Genomic DNA, 24,961 nt, shown 5'->3' on the forward strand with positions numbered 1-24,961 from the left:
ATTGTAGTAACATACAGGAACTCGAGTCCTTCTGTTCACCCGACCTAGAATATCTCACAATCAATTGCCGACCGTTTTATCTCCCAAGATAATTTTCTTCGGTTATGGTCACGGCCGTGTATATCCCCCCTCAAGCCGATACCACGACGGCCCTCAAAGAACGTCACTGGACCTTATGCAAACTGGAAACCACATATCCTGAGGCTGCATTTATTGTAGCCAGGGATTTTAACAAAACAAATTTGAGCACTAGGCTGCCGAAGTTCTATCAACATATCGACTGTTGGACTCGTGCTGCTAAAATCCTTGACCATATTCGAACTTCCGGGATGGTTATAAGGCCCTCCCCCGCCCTCCTTTCGGCAAATCTGACCAGGACTCTATTTTGCTTCTTCCTTCCTATAGGCAGAAACTCAAACAGGAAGTACCCGTGCTAAAGACTATTCAACGCTGGTCTGACCAATCGGAATACACGCTTCAAGATTGTTTTGATCACGTGGACTGGGATATGTTCCGGGTAGCGTCCGAAAATAATTTTGACGTATACACTGAAATGGTGACTGAGTTTATCAGGAAGTGTATAGGTGATGTTGTGCCCACTGTGACTATTAAAACCTACCCTAACCAGAAACCGTGGATAGATGGCAGCATTCGCGCAAATCTGAATGTGCGAACCACCACATTCAACCATGGCAAGGTGACTGGGAATATGGCAGAATACAAACAGTGTAGCTACTCACTCTGCAAGGCAATTAAACTAGCAAAACATCAGTATAGAGACAAAGTGGAGTCGCAATTCAACGGTTCAGACACGAGACGTATGTGGCAGGGTTTACAGACAATCACGGACTACAAAAGGAAAAGCAGCCATGTCGCCGACACCAACGTCTCGCTTCCAGACAAGCTAAACACCTTCTTTGCCCGCTTTCAGGATAACACAGTGCCACTAATGAGGCCCACTACCAAGGACTGTGGCCTCTCCTTCTCCATGGCCGACGTGATTAAGACATTTAAGCATGTTAACCTCAGCAAGGCTGCCTGCCCAGACGGCATCCCTAGCCACGTCCTCAGAGCATGTGCAGACCAGCTGGCTGGTGTGTTTATGGTCATATTCAATCTCTCCCTTTCCCAGTCAGCTGTTCCCACATGCTTCAAGATGGCCACCATTGTTCCTGTACCCAAGAAAGCAAAGGTAACTGAACTAAATGACGATCGCCCTGTAGCACTCACCTCTGTCATCATGAAGTGCTTTGAGAGACTAGTCAAGGATCATATCACCTCTACCTTACCTGACACCCTAGACCAGTGCTTCTCAATTATTTTCTGTTACGCCCCCCCTAGGAAGAAGTAAACATTTTGCGCCCCCCAACTCTCCGCCGCAACTGTAAATAGTATAATTTGTCTATAAAATTGTTATAAGTACACCTCTGCATAACATTGTATCCTTATTAACATTAAAGAAAACAAAAAAAGAAAAAAGAAAAATCTAGATCAACTTACAACAAAGAATAACTTTATTAACATTGTTTTTTAGTCTGTAACAGAAAATACTAAAAGTGCATAAATTTGCCTGAAATTTAAAAAAAAATTCAAACCTTATTTAATTAAACTGTAAAAAAAAATTCACCATTTGATACTGAAAAATAAAATAAAATATAATCAATAAATAATAATACATTCAAATTGATCAGCACAATATATGAAACACTTTGACCTATAAAACAAAAATGAATAAAACAATTTGTGCTGATTATTATTATTTTTTAAATCAAAATGAGGAAGTCAGGATTAATGGCTACAATGAGCACGTTTTGCAGTGCACAGCTTTTCGAAGCGGGGTTTGAAGCATGATACTGCAATTCTCAGCTCCTGCTCAATGTTTAGCTGGGACCTGTACTTGGTCTTCAGTGCAGCAACAGCAGAGAAGCCAGTCTCACAAAGATAAGATGTTGCAAAAGGAAGAAGAATGCCCATGGCCCTCTGCCCTATGAGTGGATACTGCCTCTCTACACTCAGCCAGAATTCACTCAGTGTCTGTGATGTGAACCTCAGTCTCAATGTGGAGTCAGACGTCATATCAATGAACTGGTCCTCCTCTGCAGAGCTGAAACCAGTTGGAGCTGGTGCATTGAAAGGATCTCTCACCCAGTCATATTGGGAACTGTTTTCAGGGAAGTACTTTTTAAAGAATCCCATCAGTGATGAAATATGCTCCTTAATATATGGAATCAGTATTTCCTTCATCAAGTCGCCTGCCCCACATTGCAAGCTTTCGAGTGAAAGAGCTGATCTTGTCTGTGACCTGAGGGAGGTGTTTATCTTTCCCTTGAAGCTGTAGATTTAGTTCATTTAGCTTTCCAAATATGTCACTCAGGTAGGCCAGTTTTGCCAGGAAGTTCTCATCACTACATTTTTCTGCGAGGTCATACTTGTGCTCCTGCTCCGAAAACATTCTTATCTGCTCTCTGAGCTCAAAAACTCGGGACAAGACTTTTCCTCGTGACAGCCACCTTGCTTCACTGTGAAACAGCACAGCTTGATGTTCAGCTCTCATCTCCTCACAGATAGCAGAGAAGACTCTTGTTTTTAGTGGTCTGGTCTTTATAAAATTGACTACACCTACAATGTCAGTCATAACCTCACTTAATTCAGAGGAAATGTGCCTTGATGCCAGTGCTTCTCTGTGTATAACACAGTGTGTCCACTCAGCATTAAGTGAGGCCTTCTTGATGAGTGCCCGAAGTCCTTTTCTCATCCCTGCTATGGTCTGTGCACCATCACTGCAAACACCAATGCAGTTCTCCCACTTTAGCCCATTCTCAGTCAGGAAGTAGTCCAGCATTTTGAATAGCTCTTCAGCTGTGGCTCTGTCTCTGACATATTAACGAAAAAGTAGATCCTCACACAGGGAGTTTGTCATGTCAAAACGTACATAAGCGATAAACAAACAGTCTTTGTTGCTGTCAGTTGCTTCATCGAACTGTAAGGCAAAACGTTTGTCTTTGAGTTTATCTACCAGCTGTTCTTTAAGATCGTTAGCAATGTCATTTATACGTCTGGCGACAGTGTCATTGGACAGAGGGATAGTTTTTATTTTTGCAGCACTTGCGTCATCCAGCATGACAGAGACCATGTCTAATGCTGCAGGCAGTATCAGCTCCTCTGCTATGGAGTGTTTTTTGTTGTTGCACTGAGCAATTTGGTACGCCACCTTATATGATGCTAACAGTGCTCGCTGGTTTACTGAAGTAGCAATCACAAAGCGGGACGATTGTTTGCAATTTTCGGCACGTTTTCGCTGAAAACTCAAGCGGCTTATCAGCGTGATTCGGGTGTAATGTCTTTAAGTGACGCCTTAATTTATTTGGCTTCATACTGTCCGCTGCCAACATTTTTAGACACAGTAAACTTACCGGTCTTTCCTCGTCTCCCACCGTAGTCACAGTGAAGCCAAGCGCTACATACGCTTCATCATATTTCCTCGTCTTAGCTTTCGGGAGACTTACGTTTGTCTCAGTATCTCCGTCTCTCTCCGCCTTTCTTTTCATCCCTGTTAAATATTTTTCCATGGTGTCTCCTAAGGGTTTGTTATCTGCACTTCATATCTCCTGCTCTGTGCTGTATGCTCTTGTTCGGTGCAAAAAAAAACTACTCCCTGCGGCAAAAAAAAGCATGTTCCCCGGGGTCACACGCGCCCCCCCGGCATCGCTCCGAGCCCCCCCAGGGGGGCGCGCCCCACTATTTGAGAAGGACTGCCCTAGACCCACTTCAATTTGTTTACCGCCCCAATAGATCCACAGACGATGCAATCGCCATCACACTGCACACTGCCCTATCCCATCTGGACAAGAGGAATACCTATGTAAGAATGCTGTTCATTGACTATAGCTCAGCATTCAACACCATAGTACCCTCCAAGCTCATCATTAAGCTCAAGGCCCTGGGTCTGAACCCAGCCCTGGGCAACTGGATCCTGGACTTCCTGACGGGCCGCCCCCAGGTGGTGAAGGTAGGAAACAACATCTCCACTTCGCTGATCCTCAACACTGGTGCCCCACAAGGGTGCGTGCTCAGCCCCCTCCTGTACTCCCTGTTCACCCATGACTGCGTGGCCAAGCATGCCTCCAACTCAATCATCAAGTTTGCAGATGACACAACAGGAGTAGGCTTGATTACCAACAATGACGAAACAGGGAGGAGGTGAGGGCTCTGGGAGTGTGGTGCCAGGAAAATAATCTCTCACACAACATCAACAAAACAAAGGAGATGATCGTGGATTTCAGGAAACGGCAGAGGGTGCATCCCCCAAATCCACATCGACGGGACCGCAGTGGAGAAGGTGGAAAGCTTCAAGTTCCTTGGCGTACACATCACCGACAAACTGAAATGGTCCACACACGCAGACAGTGTGGTGAAGAAGGAGCAACAGAGCCTCTTAAACCTCAGGAGGTTGAAGAAATTCAGCTTAGCACCTAAAACCCTCACAAACTTTTATAGACGCACAATTGAGAGCATCCTGTCGGGCTGTAACACCGCCTGGTACGGCAACTGCACCGCCCACAACTGCAGGGCTCTCCAGAGGGTGGTGCGGTCTGCCGAACGCATTACCGGGGGCAAACTACCCGTCTGCCATGACACATACAGCACCCGATGTCACAGGAAGACCAAAAAGATCATCAAGGACATCAACCACCCGAGCCACTGCCAGTTCACCCGGCTATCACAGAGAGAATGAAAAACAGCTTCTATCTCAAGGCCATCAGACTGTTAAATAGCCATCACTAGCACATTAGAGGCTGCTGCTGCCTATTGAAATCACTAGTCACTTTAATAATGTTTACATATCTTGCACTACTCATCTCATATGTATATACTGCATTCTATTCCATAATATTCTACTGTATCTTAGTCAATGCCGCTCTGTCATTGCTTGTCATTGAGTAAGATCTCACTGGATATGCTATGAAAGTCAATGTCAGTTGACTAGTCAATGTCAGTCAATGTCATTGAAAGTCAATGTCAGTTGAAAGTCAATGTCCTCTGTAGCTCAGCTGGTAGAGCACGGCGCTTGTAACGCCAAGGTAGTGGGTTCGATCCCCGGGACCACCCATACACAAAAAATGTATGCACGCATGACTGTAAGTCGCTTTGGATAAAAGCGTCTGCTAAATGGCATATTATTATTATTATTATTGTCCATACATGTATATATTCTTAAATCCCATTCCTTACTAGTTTTGTGTGTATTGGGTATATGTTGTGAAATTGTTAGATATTACTTGTTAGATATTACTGCACTGTTGGAGCTAGAAGCACAAGCATTTCGCTACACCCGCTGTAACATCTGCTAAACACGTGTATGTGACAAATACAATTTGATTTGATTTGATTAGCCGGCTCTTGAAGGTCATGGAGCTTTACACACGCGAATAGCCCCTAACACCTTGTCTTTTGTCCTCATATCCACCCCACCCCCTCTCCCCCCAGTTCACCTCAGCAGGCTATATACTCAAACATTTATTTGGTAGGCCTATAACCTAGTAGTTCATACATTTTAAAAACGTCTTAGCAAGAATGTTAGACTATAAAGTTAATGGAGTCTATATTCATACGACTCTTGACATGTCATCAATTAAAGATCCAAAATCGAATCAACCTTCAATTGAAACTTTATTTGAAGTGAATTTAAAAATACCACACACTTAAAATGGTAACACTTTACAATAAGGTTCCATTTGTAAAGGGTTTATAAAGGGGTTATAATTACATTATTATTTAATAATTTGTAAATGCATTACAAACCATTTATAAACGGTTATATCGCATTGGTTAATATAGTGCAATAACTGGTCAGTGTTTGCCAAATAGTCAGCCAATATTTACCTCCAGTTATTAACCAATTTAGAAATGCACTTACAAATGCTTATAGGATTAATCCTTATGTATCATCATGCAACCTTATTTTCAATAGTTGCACAGTTGAACAATTGTTATTTTCTCACTTTTGGGTGTGATGCATTGTTGCTCTGTCCCAGGAACAGAAGAGGTTGTTTTTCATGGTGTCTTGAACGACCTTTGAAACCCTGATGCCTTAAAAACGGGAAGCATAGAAATAGCGCACATAGAACAGATCTACCACTTCTTAGACTTGCTTTCAATGAGAATGACAGATGTATAACCTTTAAAGATAGTGGAAACCTACTGACCAGTATGAGTTAGGCCTACCAATATTTATACCTTCTAAAAATATACCTTAAAAGAAAGTGGAAACCTTCTGGCTATTAACTGTAAAGTGTTACCCTTAAGGGTAAAACAATAAAATGAAAAAACAAACACAGCACTAAAATAGATTAATCAAAGAGCATAAAACACAAACGCCTCATTGATTAAAGGGCAAGCTAAAAAGGCAGGTGGTCAAATGGGATTTAAACACCTCATATTTCAAAACCCTTACAGTAAGAATGATAGACTATAACGCTCCAGGTGTCTATTCATATGATCTTGTCACATCTTGAACAGTAATTCACTCTGGTGATGTTGAACATGGGAAAATATAGTCTAGCTAGCAAATGCAATTGAAATTTGTATTGAGATTTAAATAATGGATTTTGTTGACTTAATATAATAAAAATGTGACTAATTAGACCAGGTTTGGTCAAATATGGATAGAGAGTTTTCTTAACATATGGCTCTGGTGTTTTTATGTTAGGTCATCACCATCTGTGGTTAGTTTTGGTTTTAGACATTTGACTCCTACTCTTATGGGTAACAATAAAACTATGCATGATGCCTCTTTAGTCATAAGAGTCACACCTAGTCAACAGATATTTTGGAGACCTCATGAGGTGTCCTAACCAGTTAAGAGTTTCCAGTAGGTATCTTGATTATAGAATAAGGCTATGAGTCAGTGGTTCCTGCGCCATAGACAGGCAATTGGTTTGGAGTTTAAAGAATGTTTTGATATTTCTATTTGATCAACCCATACATAATCTAGACCTACATGCAACATTATATCTTGCGCTTTTGACAAAGATTTTACATGAGGATTTCACATGATATGCCTAAATACTTACAGTGGGGTAAAAAAGTATTTAGTCAGCCACCAATTGTGCAAGTTCTCCCACTTAAAAAGATGAGAGAGGCCTGTAATTTTCATCATAGGTACACATCAACTATGACAGACAAATTGAGAAAAGAAATTCCAGAAAATCACATTGTAAGATTTTTAATGAATTTATTTGCAAATTATGGTGGAAAATAAGTATTTGGTCAATAACAAAAGTTTGTCAATACTTTGTTGTATACCCTTTGTTGGCAATGACACAGGTCAAATGTTTTCTGTAAGTCTTCACAAGGTTTTCACACACTGTTGCTGGTATTTTGGCCCATTCCTCCATGCAGATCTCCTCTAGAGCAGTGATGTTTTGGGGCTGTTGCTGGGCAACACAGACTTTCAACTCCCTCCAAAGATTTTCTATGGGGTTGAGATCTGGAGACTGGCTAGGCCACTCCAGGACCTTGAAATGCTTCTTACGAAGCCACTCCTTCGTTGCCCGGGCGGTGTGTTTGGGATCATTGTCATGCTGAAAGACCCAGCCACGTTTCATCTTCAATGCCCTTGCTGATGGAAGGAGGTTTTCACTCAAAATCTCACGATACATGGCCCCATTCATTCTTTCCTTTACACGGATCAGTCGTCCTGGTCCCTTTGCAGAAAAACAGCCCCAAAGCATGATGTTTCCACCCCCATGCTTCACAGTAGGTATGGTGTTCTTTGGATGCAACTCAGCATTCTTTGTCCTCCAAACACGACGAGGTGAGTTTTTACCAAAAAGTTCTATTTTGGTTTCATCTGACCATATGACATTCTCCCAATCCTCTTCTGGATCTTCCAAATGCACTCTAGCAAACTTCAGACGGGCCTGGACATGTACTGGCTTAAGCAGGGGGACACGTCTGCACTGCAGGATTTGAGTCCCTGGCGGCGGAGTGTGTTACTGATGGTAGGCTTTGTTACTTTGGTCCCAGCTCTCTGCAGGTCATTCACTAGGTCCCCCCGTGTGGTTCTGGGATTTTTGCTCACCGTTCTTGTGATCATTTTGACCCCACGGGGTGAGATCTTGCGTGGAGCCCCAGATCGAGGGAGATTATCAGTGGTCTTGTATGTCTTCCATTTCCTAATAATTGCTCCCACAGTTGATTTCTTCAAACCAAGCTGCTTACCTATTGCAGATTCAGTCTTCCCAGCCTGGTGCAGGTCTACAATTTTGTTTCTGGTGTCCTTTGACAGCTCTTTGGTCTTGGCCATAGTGGAGTTTGGAGTGTGACTGTTTGAGGTTGTGGACAGGTGTCTTTTATACTGATAACAAGTTCAAACAGGTGCCATTAATACAGGTAACGAGTGGAGGACAGAGAAGCCTCTTAAAGAAGAAGTTACAGGTCTGTGAGAGCCAGATATCTTGCTTGTTTGTAGGTGACCAAATACTTATTTTCCACCATAATTTGCAAATAAATTCATTAAAAATCTTACAATGTGATTTTCTGGAATTTCTTTTCTCAATTTGTCTGTCATAGTTGAAGTGTACCTATGATGAAAATGACAGGCCTCTCTCATCTTTTTAAGTGGGAGAACTTGCACAATTGGTGGCTGACTAAATACTTTTTCCCCCCACTGTATATCCCTTGTAAAAATGTAATTACAGTTGTTAAAGATTGTTATATTGTAAATACAATGTAACTGAAAGGTTTATGACGAACGTTCTCCTGTCTGCTAATTTATCCTTGTTAGCCTATTGTCTGCAAAGGTTGTTACAATGCAACTACATAGTAATTATAAAGGTTAAATCCCACTGGGTATCACTTTACATTAAGTTGTTTGCTCCAGGGTGATAATTACAAGTATATCCTATGTAACTACATTGTTCTTACATTACACTTGATTCGGTATACCCTTTGAACCAGGTAATAACGCAGAAACAAACTCACTGAAAATAACCAGTAGTGACAGGGTGTGCCTTGTTACCAGATCCTAGCCTGTTTACGTCATTAGATCAAGATGGTATCAATCCTGGTATTACCTGTGGATTTGATGGTAGTGGCACTGTGGTCACATTTTGTTTTGAGTTATTAACATTGTAAATCAGAGGTGACTTTCAAACATGTAATTACAAAACATTAGTTACATAGTGGAACAAGAAAATGTAATTACACATGTGTGTGATTACATTTGTTCTTTCAATTGTGTAGTAACTGATACTGCTACAACCATATTACTATGTAATTACATAGTCATACCACACTTTATAAGTACTATGTTGTTACTACAGTTATTACTGTGTAGTTACATAGTAATAGGGGTGACAATGTAAAGTGTTGCCAAACATCTTGCTCAAGGATCCTTAAAGATCTTGTCAGGATATGTATTGATCTTTATAGAATTGTAAATGCATTGCCAACCTTATAAAAGATTAGAAAGGAGAAACAAAAACTGCACTTTATGGTAATAAATATATATATTATTAGATTCTTATTTGTTAGACTTCTTTGGATTTTAATGTTTTACTCTAAAGTAAATTTAACAGATGAGACTGACTGCTGATAAGTAGATAATAATAATAACAATTTATACTTTTCCCACTATCAGGCCAGGCGAGGTAGTATGTGATATCTGCTCTGAGCACAAAGCTGTGAAGTCCTGTCTGGTCTGCACCGTCTCCTACTGTGAGATCCATAGTAGAACTTTCCTGCAGTCAAATGACTAAATCTCCCTATAGTAGCCTCATGGGTGGAATGTTATTATTATGTTTCATAATGTCATAATTAATCAACATAATTTCAAAAAACCTGACGAAAATCCGGTGTTTCTATGGCAAACGGTTGAGTTATATTTCAGGCCTCTGTGATAAGTGTAATATTGGGATGCAAACTCAAAATTGAATACATTTCAGCTCTATATCTTTTTTTGCCCATAACCATGTGTGTGAGGTGTATACTTTTGTTTCATAGTAGATTACCAAGAAACACTCTGTGTGACCCTGATTTAGCCCACTGCAGTAAAAGGTTCAAACACCACTACACAGTACACAAACTCCAAAAACACACACTGATGGAGGTGACTGGAAACCTGGAGCAGAGATTCTGCCAGGAGCACCACAGAGCTTTAGAGGTGTTCTGCAGAACAGACCAGACACCTATCTGCAGCCTGTAACTAGTAACAAAGCACAAGGAACATGATACTGTCTGTCTATGATGAGATAAATCAAGCTGGAAGACAGGTATGTCTGTTTTTCACTCTTTTTTAACTGGATGACCTATGCTCCTCAAAGACTGAGGGTTTCACCCAAATTATTAAGACATTTCACCCAAATTACAAAATGAGATATGGGTGTTCTTACCATGTGGTCTATGGAAAGCATAAGACAGCAATCCATGCTTTGTTTGCATTTATCTGGCCACTGTCTGCAAATGCTAAGATATTAGCATATTTTGTCCAAATCATCTTAATGTAGCTTTTTTAAAAGCTAAACAATTGATTTTTGCTGTCTTATCTTGTTACATTACCTTGTATTTTCTGTGAACTATCACTTTAAGTAAGGTAGGGATACCTTTATGTGCTAATTGACCCATTGTCAAGCCCTGCCCCAGAATTTGGTGCATTTAATTGACTGGCATTTAATTGACTGGCTGAGCCAATCGCAGTGTCACTGACCAAGCTCGAGTTCAACGTCCAGGTCAAACTATCTTTTCAAATGCATGCAGTCCAGATGTTTTAATTTCTTTCCATCGGAAAGAGCAGATTCTAAGGTTTCTAACACCTAGATTTTCCAAACAACATTTGCCAAACAAGTCTTGTTTCGGAAAAATATCCTTTCTGTTCTATTCTGTTCTATTCCATTACATTCTCACTATAAAATATATGTAGGCCTACTGTATGTTGACTGTGTCTTGTCTGCTAAATTAGCAAATGAAGTAGTTGATTTATTGGCATGGCGAATAGCCATAGGCTATAGCCTACTAAGCACAGTTACATGCATTAAACACAAAATATGCTATTCTGTTCTTTTTAAATACACTATTTTAGTATGATAATGTTTTTTTAAGGCCTGCCTAAATGAAATAATGGATTTCTTTGTGATGGTCTATATTAAATAGACAAAAAAGAACATTCCAAAGATGCACATTGGTACTGGTAAGTGCAGAGGCCCGGCGATGCTAGTATTAATATAACTTCGTTTTTTCCATTGGTTGAATGGGGGATTGGGTTTCCCGGGAAACTTTGACCTGGATAGCAACATTATCTAAGGAGGACGTGGCTTGACAATGGTTCAATTGAAATGGGGTACACATCTTGTTTCTTGTTCCAACGTAATGTGAAGTATCACATCATAAAACATTGTAATTCTTCTGCTGATAAAAAAAAGAGCATCAAGTGCAGTATCTCAACAGGCATTTTTATTTAAAGAATGAAAAAAGAACACAGAGAAAAGACTGAATTATCAAATGTTTTGTGACTGCACAATGACAGTACAGGCTCATTCACACATGGAGGTTCACAGAGATCCCACGTATTCGCCAAATTCCATTTCAGTCCCTATTCAGGTAGCCATACCATAGACCTCGCTGCTCCTGCCCCGCCCTTTTCCCATCACTGTTGTTTCTGCCTTTTTGTTACCATGACTACAGGAGGGAATGTCTCCCTGGCTCGACACAGGAGCAGGCCGGCAACCGTTGCCGTGGCACCTACATAACATGGAGGGAGGGGTCTGCAGTCCCAGCCACCATGGTGTTGTCGATTGGCGTTATGAGAGCGGGATCAACAACAATGACGTCAGAGGCAACAGTGTCAATGGTGGCAGGGATGTCGACGGCAGCAGGTATAACCACATCGATAGACTCCTCCACGGCGGGGTCGACAGGGGCTGCAGCTGCTGGGTCTACAGGGGCGGCGGAATCCACAACTGCTGGTTCCTCAGCTGCATGGTCCACTGCTGGCTCAGCCTCGGCTTCAGCGGCAACCGCGTCCTCTCCAACCTCGTCGGAGTTCAGAGGGACGGTGGGGGCAGCAGGGGCAGCCTGGCCAGGGTAGGGATAGTATCCGCCATAGAAGCCATAGCGGGGCTGAAAGAGGGATAGTGAGCATGAGAAGGGGTTGAACACACACTCACATCACAATTAACACATTTGTAAGCATATATTACAGTAATTATTATCTCTTCTCTTAGAGAGATGGAGAGGAAACCCACTGATGCTCTAACACCAAAAATGGCTTTATAATGACTTGCATTTGTTTTTTGAGGTGTGGAACCTTAGCAGATAAATTCAAACTGATTTAAAGGAACATGCTCACCGCTGGGGCCTCTTCATCTGAGTTCATTGGTGGTGGTGGTGGGTAGAAGAAGTTGGGGGCTTGAGCTGGGGCAGCAGGGGCTGCAGCAGGGGCATTCAACTGTTCACACCACAAATGGTTCAGTCCATAAGAGTATTTCAGCCAACATTATGGTGTTACTATCAGCTCTAAAACAGGGTATTGAGTCTTGAGTCTCGCAAGGAGTGATACAAGTGGTAGAAAAGCTAGGGATTTTTATGAGAAGAATCTTTCTACAGCATGCATTTACAGTTTTTTAAAGAGTTTAGAAAAGTAGCATTTACCATTGAGGGCTGAACTGGTGCAGCCTTTGGAGGAAAGAAAATTATTACATTGATTAGACGATCACTGATATGGTTGATATACAGAATTAATTATTCCATTATGTTTCTGTGTTTAAAGGGAGTGCTCCTAATCTCATCTTGTTACCTGTATAAAAGACACCTGTCCACAGAAGCAATCAATCAATCAGATTCCAAACTCTCCACCATGGCCAAGACCAAAGAGCTCTCCAAGGATGTCAGGGACAAGATTGTAGACCTACACAAGGCTGGAATGGGCTACAAGACCATCGCCAAGCAGCTTGGTGAGAAGGTGACAACAGTTGGTGCGATTATTCGCAAATGGAAGAAACACAAAAGAACTGTCAATCTCCCTCTGCCTGGGGCTCCATGCAAGATCTCACCTCGTGGAGTTGCAATGATCATGAGAACGGTGAGGAATCAGCCCAGAACTACATGGGAGGATCTTGTCAATGATCTCAAGGCAGCTGGGACCATAGTCACCAAGAAAACAATTGGTAATACACTACGCCGTGAAGGACTGAAATCCTGCAGCGCCCGCAAGTTCCCCCTGCTCAAGAAACCACATATACAGTGGAGGAAAAATGTATTTAGTCAGCCACCAATTGTGCAAGTTCTCCCACTTAAAAAGATGAGAGAGGCCTGTAATTTTCATCATAGGTACACGTCAACTATGACAGACAAAATGAGAAGAAAAAAAATCCAGAAAATCACATTGTAGGATTTTTTATGAACTTATTTGCAAATTATGGTGGAAAATAAGTATTTGGTCAATAACAAAAGTTTCTCAATACTTTGTTATATACCCTTTGTTGGCAAGTAAGTCTTCACAAGGTTTTCACACACTGTTGCTGGTATTTTGGCCCATTCCTCCATGCAGATCTCCTCTAGAGCAGTGATGTTTTGGGGCTGACATTCTCCCAATCCTCTTCTGGATCTTCCAAATGCACTCTAGCAAACTTCAGACGGGCCTGGACATGTACTGGCTTAAGCAGGGGGACACGTCTGGCACTGCAGGATTTGAGTCCCTGGCGGCGGAGTGTGTTACTGATGGTAGGCTTTGTTACTTTGGTCCCAGCTCTCTGCAGGTCATTCACTAGGTCCCCCCGTGTGGTTCTGGGATTTTTGCTCACCGTTCTTGTGATCATTTTGACCCCACGGGGTGAGATCTTGCGTGGAGCCCCAGATCGAGGGAGATTATCAGTGGTCTTGTATGTCTTCCATTTCCTAATAATTGCTCCCAAAGTTGATTTCTTCAAACCAAGCTGCTTACCTATTGCAGATTCAGTCTTCCCAGCCTGGTGCAGGTCTACAATTTTGTTTCTGGTGTCCTTTGACAGCTCTTTGGTCTTGGCCATAGTGGAGTTTGGAGTGTGACTGTTTGAGGTTGTGGACAGGTGTCTTTTATACTGATAACAAGTTCAAACAGGTGCCATTAATACAGGTAACGAGTGGAGGACAGAGGAGCCTCTTAAAAAAGAAGTTACAGGTCTGTGAGAGCCAGATATTTTGCTTGTTTGTAGGTGACCAAATACTTATTTTCCACCATAATTTGCAAATAAATTCATTAAAAATCCTACAATGTGATTTTCTGGAATTTCTTTTCTCAATTTGTCTGTCATAGTTGACGTGTACCTATGATGAAAATGACAGGCCTCTCTCATCTTTTTAAGTGGGAGAACTTGCACAATTGGTGGCTGACTAAATACTTTTTTTCCCCACTGTACAGGGCCGTCTGAAGTTTGCCAATTAACATCTGAATGATTCAGAGGGGAACTGGGTGAAAGTGTTGTGGTCAGATGAGACCAAAATGGAGCTCTTTGGCATCAACTCAACTCGCCGTGTTTGGAGGAGGAGGAATGCTGCCTATGACCCCAAGAACACCATCCCCACCGTCAAACATGGAGGTGGAAATATTATGCTTTGGGGGTGTTTTTCTGCTAAGGGGACAGGACAACTTCACCGCATCAAAGGGACAATGGACGGGGCCATGTACCGTCAGATCTTAGGTGAGAACCTCCTTCCCTCAGCCAGGGCATTGAAAATGGGTCGTGGATATGTATTCCAGCATGACAATGACCCAAAACACACGGCCAAGACAACAAAGGAGTGGCTCAAGAAGAAGCACCTTAAGGTCCTGGAGTGGCCTAGCCAGTCTCCAGACCTTAATCCCATAAAAAATCTGTGGAGGGAGCTGAAGGTTCGAGTTGCCAAACGTCAGCCTCGAAACCTTAATGACTTGGAGAAGATTTGCAAAGAGGAGTGTAACAAAATCCCTCTTGAGATGTGTGCAAACCAGGTGGCCAACTACAAGAAACGTCTGAACTCTGTGATTGCCAACAAGGGTTTTGCCACCAAGTACTAAGTCATGTTTTGCAGAGGGGTCAAATACTTATTTCCCTCATTAAAATGCAAATCAATTTCTAACATTTTTGACATGCGTTTTTCTGGATTTTGTTGTTGTTATTCTGTCTCTCACTGTTCAAATATACCTACCATTAAAATTATAGACTGATCATTTCTTTGTCAGTGGGCAAACGTACAAAATCAGCAGGGGATCAAATACTTTTTTCCCTCACTGTACATATTCCAACACATTAGGTTGGAGAGGTTATAGCAGAGGGCAGCTGTGGTGCAGTGCGCAATTAGCAGTGTAGGGGGTTAAGTTCCTTGCTAAATGGCATGTGAGATAATGATGCCAGCATCATTGCCGGCTCAATGCCGCCAGATTCCCCCCCCCCCCCCCATCAACAATAGGATTCGAACTGGTAACCCTCCTGTTGCTGGTTTGCCTCTCTAAACTCGAGCCTAGTCACCCTCGTTTTACTCCATTGAAAGTTGTTATATGTCTAACATGTTGTGCAAGTTCAATCTGAAACAAAATGGCTGCCCTCTAACCTGTTGTCCGAGGGAACCATACATTCTGTAGAGCTCCATCCACCTCAGGGCCTCATTGGCATGTGCTGCAACCTGCTGGGAAATACCAGACGTGGAGCCAAAAATGTAATTAAGGTAGTAGTTAAGGTAATTCAAACCCCTTTCCCATGTCCATATCATACCTTGGATTACATGACATGACATGATGATTGCATGATGTTGTTAAGAGATGTCAAAACTGAAATCCACCTACCTCATCGCTTCCACTATCGGGAGCCTGCAAGGCACAACACAACAGTTTGAGAATGATCATCCAGTCAACACACATACTTATGTCAACATCAAGAGAACACCAGTGAGACTTCAGCTTTTACAATTGAAGCTCAATCAAATGTCAACTTGTACAGTTCAAGCAGATGCACAAACAAATGTATTGTAATGCAATGGATTAAGGATACTTATTAATTTTTTTACAAAGGGAAAAGACTAAAAATCTATGTATTGTAATGCATTGGATTGATTGAGGAAATAAACTATTCAATTATAATGTAAACAACATGGTCTGGGTTTGGAGACTTACTGGAGCAGCCAGGGAGTAGCCCAGCAGGCACATCAATAGCACCATAGATATCATCTTGATCCTTCAACAGAGAAAGAGGATATACGGTCAGGTCCGAAATTATTGACACCCTTGATAAAAATTAACAATAAAGAATAAATAATAAACATACTGAGCTATATTGTATGCTCCAAAAAATTGGGAAATTATATTATTTTATACTAATACAATTGCTCAGAGAAAGACAGATTTTGTTTAACAAGTAATAATGTTTTCTCTCAAAAAAGTTGCCCCATAACATAAAATATCCACCACCATATTCTAAAGTAGGTATGGGGTTATTTTATGCATCTTTCTTTCAATGCAAAACCCATCACTGGTGTGCATGGCCAAAGAGCTCTATTTTCATGTCATCCAAGAAATGTAAACGCCTGGAGTTTGCTAAAGGCATTAGCACTTGTATAGGAACCGGTGCTATGGTCAGATGACATGTAAATAGAGCTCTTTGGCCATGCGCACCAGTAGTGGGTTTGGCGTCGAAAGAAGGATGTGATGAGCAGAAAATAACCCGATACCTACTGTAAAATATGGTGGTTGATCTGATGTTATGGGGCTATTTTGCTGCCACTGTTCCTGGGACCCTTGTTAAGGTCAATGGCGTCATGAACTTTACCTAGTACCACAACATTTTTGCCAAAAACCTGTCTTTTCTTCTGCCAGGAGGTTGAAACTTGGCCGCAAGTGGATCTTCCAGCAAGACAATAACACCAAGCACACATCAAAATCCACAAAGAAATTGTTAATTGACAACAAAATCAACATTTTGCAATGGCCATCGCAGTCTCCGGACTTGAACCCCATTGAAAACCTGTGGTTTGAATTGAAGAGGACAGTCCATAAGCACAGACAAAGGATATCAAGGATCTGGAAAGATTCTGTATAAAGGATTTTGTATTTATTAGGGATCCCCATTAGCTGTTGCCAAGGCAGCAGCTATTCTTCCTGGGGTCCAAACACATTAGGGCACTTACATTACATATAAAACAAAATATAAAACAATACATCATATAACATTATTACACCACTACATATCTACAATACAAAATGTATAATACCACCATACAACAATATTACAATGTACATGTGTGTAGAGTGCGTGTGCTAGCGCTTGTGTGCGTATGTGTGTGTCTGTACCTTTGTGTGTGTCTCTTCAAAGTCCCCACTGTTCCATAAGGTGTATTTGTACCTGTTTTATAAAATCTGATTCTACTGTTTGCATCAGTTACCTAATGTGGAATAGAGGTCCATGTATTCATGGCTCTATGTAGTACTGTGTGCCTCCCATAGTCTGTTCTGGACTTGGGGATTGTGAAGAGACCTCTGGTTGCATGTCTTGTGGGGTATGCATGGGTGTCCGAGCTGTGTGCTAGTAGTTTAAACAGACAGCTTGGTACATTCAGCTTGTCAACACTTCTTACAAAAACAAGTTGTGATGAAGTCAATCTCTCTTCCACTTTGAGCCATGAGAGATTGACATGCATATCATTAATGTTAGCTCCCTGTGTACTTTAAAGGGCCAGCCATGCTGGCCTGTTCTGAGCCAATTGTAATTTTCCTAAGTCCCTCTTTGTGGCACCTGACCAACCAACTGAACAGTAGTCCAGGTGCGACAAAACTATGGCCTGTAGGACCTGACTTGTTGATAGTGTTGTTAAGAAGGCAGAGCAGCACTTTATTATGGATAGACTTCTCCCCATCTTAGCTACTGCTGTATCAATATGTTTTTACCATGACCGTTTACAATCCAGGGTTACTCCAAGCAGTTTAGTCACCTCAACTTGCTCAATTTCCACATTATTTGTTACAAGATTTAGTTGAGGTTTAGGGTTTAGTGAATGATTTGTCCCAAATACAATGCTTTTAGTTTTTTTTTATATTTAGGACTAACTTATTCCTTGCCTCCCATTCTGAAACTAACTGCAGCTTTTTGTTAAGTGTTGCAGTCATTTCAGTTGCTGTAGTAGCTGACGTGTATAGTGTTGAGTCATCCGCATACATAGACACACTGGCTTTACTCAAAGCCAGTGGCATGTCGTTAGTAAAGATTGAAAAAAGTAAAGGGCCTAGACAGCTGCCCTGGGGAATTCCTGATTCTACCTGGATTATGTTGGAGAGACTTCCATTAAATAACATCCTCTGTGTTCTGTTAGTCAGGTAACTCTTTATCCACAATATAGCAGGGGGTGTAAAGCCATAACACATACATTTTTCAAGCAGCAGACTATGATCGATAATGTCAAAAGCCGCACTGAAGTCTAACAAAACAGCCCCCACAATATTTTTATTATCAATTTCTCTCAGCTAATCATCAGTCATTTGTGTAAGTGCTGTGCTTGTTCATTGACCTTCCCTATAAGCGTGCTGAAAGTCTGTTGTCAATTTGTTTACCGTTAAATAGCATTGTATCTGGTCAAACACAATTTTTTCCAGAAGTTTACTTAGGGTTCGTAACAGGCTGATTGGTCGGCTATTTGAGCCAGTAAAGGGGTAGAGGAATTACTTTTGCTTCCCTCCAGGCCTGAGGGCACACACTTTCTAGTAGGCTTAAATTGAAGATATGGCAAATAGAAGTGGCAATATCGTCCGCAATTATTCTCAGTAATTTTGCATCCAGGTTGTCAGACCCCGGTGCCTTGTCATTGTTGATAGACAACAATACTTTTTTCAACTCTTCCACACTCACTTTACGGAATATAAAAGTGCAATGCTTGTCTTTCATTATTTGGACAGATATACTTGGATGTGTAGTGTCAGCGTTTGTTGCTGGCATGTCATGCCTAAGTTTGCTAATCTTGCCAAAAAATACTTAAAGTAGTTGGAACTATATCAGTGGATTTTATGATGAATGAGATCGCTACCAATGGTCTAAGATCCCTATGAATGTGTTCTCCGATCTCATAAAACATTTTAGAAAAAGGTGCCATTATCCTCACAAGGTGAGAAACAGGTGCATATAATTATGAGAAAAATATGACTTGCTAAACAACATTTCCTTCTCTGAGCAATTGTATTAGTATGAAATAATTTAATTTTCAGAAGCAGTTTCATCTTAAATATGTGCTTAAAAGTATTCAATATTGTAACGAGAGTAGTCTATGAAATGATAACACAGCAAAACAAAAGCTTTATCCCAAACTGTGTACTGTATACTGTATACTTGTCTTTATACTGTAAAATGAAAATCTAGAATCTCACCTTTGTCTTGGTATCAGGAGCAAGTGAAGCAGTGGTCTTGGGTAGGAAAGAATGAACTACATAATTTCTCACACAAAGTCAATTTATACTCTAGAACCACCTGCGACAACCAATCAGGTCTTTGCACCCCGAAAAATGTGCATGCCACTGTTGTTTGATGAAATCTCCTTACTCTTCAAAACTCAAGTAAGACGTGGAGTCTTAATGGCCCTATTATCTTTAATTACACACTGTGCAATTATGCTTAGCACACCACACATACCCCACCTCCCAAGTAAACCCCAAACTTGAAAAGATTCTCAAACTAAAGTAGAGGGCATCAATCGAGTGTATCTCTCATGGTTACATGAATAAAGTATCTATTTTGGGACTTAAAAGTTCTCACAGTCTGTTAGATATAGGGCAATAATCTCCATAAATGTATAAGGGGTAGTGCCAAGTCAATCAAACTCAAAACAAAGGCCTTGATAGATATCGGAGCTCAAAAGAGTACATTCCTTTAACGTTTTTAATTACCAGTCTGTCAACACTGACTAGAACACACTGATGGTGCAGAGAGATATTAAACATCAATCCTTCTCTTTTGTCATTGTTGTGAACACAGTGATATTTTCAACAGGTTTTTATCTTGTCAACGTCTGTTATTTTCTCTCTCCATTAGTTTGGGCATGTCTGGTTCATATTAAAGATGCACTAGGGTATTTTTAACATTTGAGGTAAAGGTTAGGTTAGCCATGATGGTGGTGTGGACCAAATCAGATAAGAGGAGTTACATCAATGTGTGAATATCAGGTAAAGTATTCTAAACATTCCACAATCCTTAATGTACACACATGCCACTTAAGAATGTGCTGAGCTGTGAGACTTTATGGAGATAAGATAAGAATCTTGGCAACTTGTTGCTTTCTGCTTTTGTCTAGTGAGCTGAAAAATACTATTGTTGGAAGAGGGAGGTTGGGAAAGTGGGTGCATTTTAGTCAAATTAAGAGGACTGCCACAGCATGTCTATGTCTTTGTACCTTACTAAACATAATGGTTATCTTTCACTTCACTATATCTTCACACCTGGTCACAATACTCTATTTGTAGTAGTAGTAGGTTTTATTGGTTTCTCGCAGTCATAGACTGAATTGTACACCTATTTACAATCATAACATTAATCATAAATACTTATCAAATAGTAAAATCCTAAACTAACAAAATACTTTTAATATAATACAACTTTAAAATACTCAATATATACAACAACCAAATAATACTACAAAGACAAGGTTTGGGGTGGCAGCTTTAGAAAATACATCTTTAGAGTTCTTAGGTAGACATTTCTAAGGCGCTTGAGGAGGAACAGCTTCCTGCTGGTCCTTGTGGTCATGGTGTCAACCTGGCTGCTCCAGCGCAGGTCCTGCTGGACAGTGAGACCCAGCGTCCTGACCTTTGGTTTCTCTGACAGGGGACACCGTTGATGAGTGGGTGGGGTTTTAGAGAAGGAGACATGCATTACTACACATTTCTTCTCATTGAGGAGCATGTCATTGGTAGCGGTCCAGGTGCTGAGCTCGTCCAGTTGCTTTTGCGTTGATGATGGTTGCTTCAGTTTCCTGGTTTCAAGCAGATTCATGTCATCAAGATATTTCCACACAGGGTTGGCAGCTTAATGTGCAGCATCATTGATGAGGGCAAGAAAAAGTACAGGGCCAAGGATGGTCCCCTGTGCTACCCCACATGTGAGGGGCTCCCATTCAGATAGGGTAGCACGATAGCGCACCCATTGTCTCCTGTCAGATAAAGTCACAAATCCATGGGACTATTTCAGGCCTCACCCCCATTGACAGGATCTTTTTGATGACAATAGTGTGGTTAACCCTGTCAAATGCTTTGCTGAAATCTGTGGCTACCAATGAGAAGACTGAGCTTGGTTTTTCTGAGTCTTTGGAGAGACTGTCAACAAGGGCATGGGTGGTGGACTGGCCTTTATTACTTCCAAACTGTCTGGGGTCAAAAGAGATGTCCTTGAGTATCCATTGGAGAGCAAAGCCTTCAGCAATCTTTGCAAATTGGGATGTCAGAGAGATTGGTCTTAGTTGTTTCGAAGAACCCTTTTGGAAGACTTATTTGTAAGCACGTAAGAAAGAGTGTTTTCCAACACTCTAATGCTGTGTGAAGCACTTACAATGCATGAAATTCACAGGTACTGTATGTGTTATTTGCAGATTTTATGTGGTATAATATAAACACTTTGCAGAAAATACAGCCATAAAATGCTATGTATCGCATCCATTTTTTATATAGAAGTTGGTAGAAGCATATTCTCTGATGTTATAATTAATGGAAACCAAACCTGTGATTTATCAATTATGATAATCACTATAAAAACTGCTATACAAAAATGCAGTTGTATTATTCATTTTGCTGGCTCATGAAAACCTGCCGTTGACGCCGATCTGTTTCTAGAGTGAATAGGATATATTCCATACTCCATCAACACATTCCGTTAACAACATCTTCAGATAACTACTTGCATCTTCCATAACAGGTATGTTGTTCCACAGCTGAACGAATGACTTAACTAGTTTTGCGCTCTACTTGTAAACAAATTTTTGTGAAAAGTGAATAAGATGCTAAATGTCAGTGTCTTGGTGTTGAGTTTTTGGTTTGGTGTTGTGTAAAATGAAATAATTATACAATTATAAAACATTTTCGTTCTCAGAGTACAATACAATTATTATATTCTAAGATAGTGCTTGGAGATTGGATTTATTCAACATATTGGAGTCCTCAACAAGTCAAAAAATAAGAGAATTTAAGGGATGGGATTTTACCAAAACCATACATTTACATTTTAGTAATTTAGCAGACGCTCTTATCCAGAACGACTTACAATTAGTGAGTGCATACATTTTTCGTACTGGCCCCCCGTGGGAACCGAACCCACAACCCTCGCGTTGCAAGCGGCATGCGCTACCAACTGATTTACATGAGGGCCAGAGGTACATTCAGAGCCAGAGATTTTGACTGTTTACTGTTGACTTCCCTTTCGACAGAACGACTCAGTTACCATGAAGATTTCCATTGCTCTCCTTTTTGCATGTGTCGTCGGCACAGCACTCTGTGTGCCTGTATGTACAATACCTTATTTATATGTTATTATGTACAATTTTGTGAATTGAATTCTATTGTAGTGTTGAAAATGTGTGAGGGTTAATTCTTCTTCTGATTCCACTCTCGTAGGCAATACAGTTAATTGAGTACGAGGCACCTCAGGCACAGGTAAGAACTCCTAAAAGAACCAACATTCACTCATGCACCATTCATTTGACTTAAAAAGCCACACAGAGCAGCAAGATAAATATATAAGAATGCATGTAGAGCAGCAAGAGAGACACATGTTTAATGTTCATTGTTCATTGTTCAATGCATGTTTAATGTTCATTGTTCTTGAAGAGGAACACTTGAGGAGCTTATACTATCCATTCTTTAGACTCAACTGCCCCGCAGAGAAGAAAGAGAAAACCCTAGCGAGGCATGTCTCTCTTTACGTTAGTGACCTTGACGTTGTTCTTCCTTGGGTTTCAGCAAGTTGCTGAGGGAACTCCTTGACGTACCAGTGTAGAGTTTGTAAGTACGTATCATTCTCTTTCCCCTTTGACCTCTGGGTGGTTGTGTCACTTTCGTTCACTTCCTGTTTATGTCATTCTTTATTGTAGCTCATCCCTCTAGGAGCCCAGCAGAAGCCTGAACTGTTAAGTTGTCTTATTCAGAATTCTTATTCAGTTAATTAAGGAAAATGTTTAATAGAGATGTCATTGAGACACATTTAATCATTTTCAGTCGACAGCACTTACCGCCATCTAGTAAGTAACAAGGCAGTGCCAGCCAACCAAAACGATTTTAGGGCCCCCAAAAGGCTAGGGCTGGCCCTGTAAGTAGCTAACGTTGAATGCTAATGCTATAGTTTAAACCTACAGTTGTCCTATGGGAACATGTGGATATTATGGACGTTTAGAATGTGGCCTCAGCTGCGGAACACCAGCCTCTGATATGTTTAATCTATCTACATATGAGCAATTCTACACACATTAACAAAGTCTCAATAGATAGGATGGAATGTAAAGATTGATGTGTTCCTGTTCTGTCCCACAGCCCTTCCCATCCCAAGGCTTCATTAATTGTGACGTCCGAGGGTCCCGGTAAAGCTAGTCTCAAGGTGGTGAGTAAACACTGTGAACTCTGACCCCTCTCAGAACATCCTGTATCAACCTCTGACTTCTCCATGAGTAGGTTTTTCTCAGAAGGGATGGAAATAGAGATGGCCTTTCCTAAACATTACTGTCTGTCTTGTCCTCCAGTTCTACCCATTCAGTTTCGAACAGGCAGCCCCTGCAGCAGCCCCTGCCGCAAGTCCCATAAGATACCATTTGATAAAAATTGTACTATTAGGCTTATCTGTTTTTTGGTACATAGAGGGCAGAATTGTAGAACCTGTAAACACACTGGACAGGCTGTTTCTTTAACTGCTTGAGCATTCAATTAATTATGTCTGAGTTTTATCAGTTTGTGATAGTATCGAGATGGTATGTTGGAAGTTTTTACCATTCAATGTGAACTCTGATAGGCTGAACAGTTGGTGGCCTGTCTTGAAGAAAGCTCTAAGTGATTCTAGTCTAGTGGGTGCTGTAAACAATCCAAGACTGTAGGCAACAACTTGTGAGGTGAAACAACCATAAAGGTGTTCAAAATATGGTGCCCGTCTCTCCTTCTATTTTGAAGAGTGGAGTGTGTTCTCACAATAGACCTGTTCTTACTTGTAGACCCCTGGAGGGGATGATGAGGAGAAGGATGACTAGACCAGAAAGATAATTTGTCTGCAGAGGTAAGACATACAGTGCCTTCAGAAAGTATTCACAACCCTTGTCTATTTCCACATTTTGTTGTCTTACAGCCTGAATTTAAAATGGATTAAATTGAGATTTTGTGTCACTGGCCTACACAAATTTTTAAAAATTTTTGGAAATTAAAAATGAAAAGCTGAAATGTCTTGAGTCAATAAGTATTCAACCCCTTTATAATGGATAGCCTAAATAAGTTCAGGAGGATAAATGTGCCTAACAAGTCACATAATAAGTTGCATGGACTCACGCTGTGTGCAATAATAGTGTTTAACATGATTTTTGAATTACTACCTCATCTCTGTACCCTACACATACAATTATCTGTAAGGTCCCTCAGTCGAGCAGTGAATTTCAACCACAAAGACCAGAGAGTTTTTCCAATGCCTCGCACCATTGGTAGATGGGTAAAAAAAAAGAAAAGCAGAAAATGAATATCCCTTTGAGCATGGTGAAGTTATTAATTACACTTTGGATGGTGTATCAATACACCCAGTCACTACAAACATACAGGCGTTCTTCCTAACTCAGTTTCCGGAAAGGAAGGAAACCCCTCTGTGATTTCACCATGAGGCCAATGGTGACTTTAAAACAGTTACAGAGTTAAATGTTTAATGGCTGTGATAGGAGACAACTGAGGATGGATCATCAGCATTGTAGTTACTCCACAATACTAACCTAAGTGACAGAGTGAAAAGAAGGAAGTCTATACAAAATA

General features: G+C 40.9%; 1 protein-coding gene across 1 annotated transcript; it reads left to right on the forward strand.

The window, feature by feature from the left end:
• Positions 1–574: 574 nt before the first annotated feature.
• On the forward strand, positions 575–23,548 carry LOC311112514 (uncharacterized protein; the record flags this gene model as incomplete). The annotated part of the gene is made up of 5 exons (XM_084155646.1): positions 575–1,192; positions 11,683–12,081; positions 12,767–12,898; positions 22,586–22,624; positions 23,498–23,548. The coding sequence occupies exons 1-5, from the start codon at positions 710–712 to the stop codon at positions 23,546–23,548; spliced, it is 1,104 nt and encodes a 367-aa protein (XP_084011772.1). The 5' UTR covers positions 575–709.
• Between the last annotated feature and the right edge of the window lie 1,413 nt (positions 23,549–24,961).

The sequence above is a fragment of the Coregonus lavaretus genome (assembly GCF_964263955.1).
Source record: "Coregonus lavaretus genome assembly, chromosome: 38".
NCBI lineage: Eukaryota > Metazoa > Chordata > Actinopteri > Salmoniformes > Salmonidae > Coregonus > Coregonus lavaretus.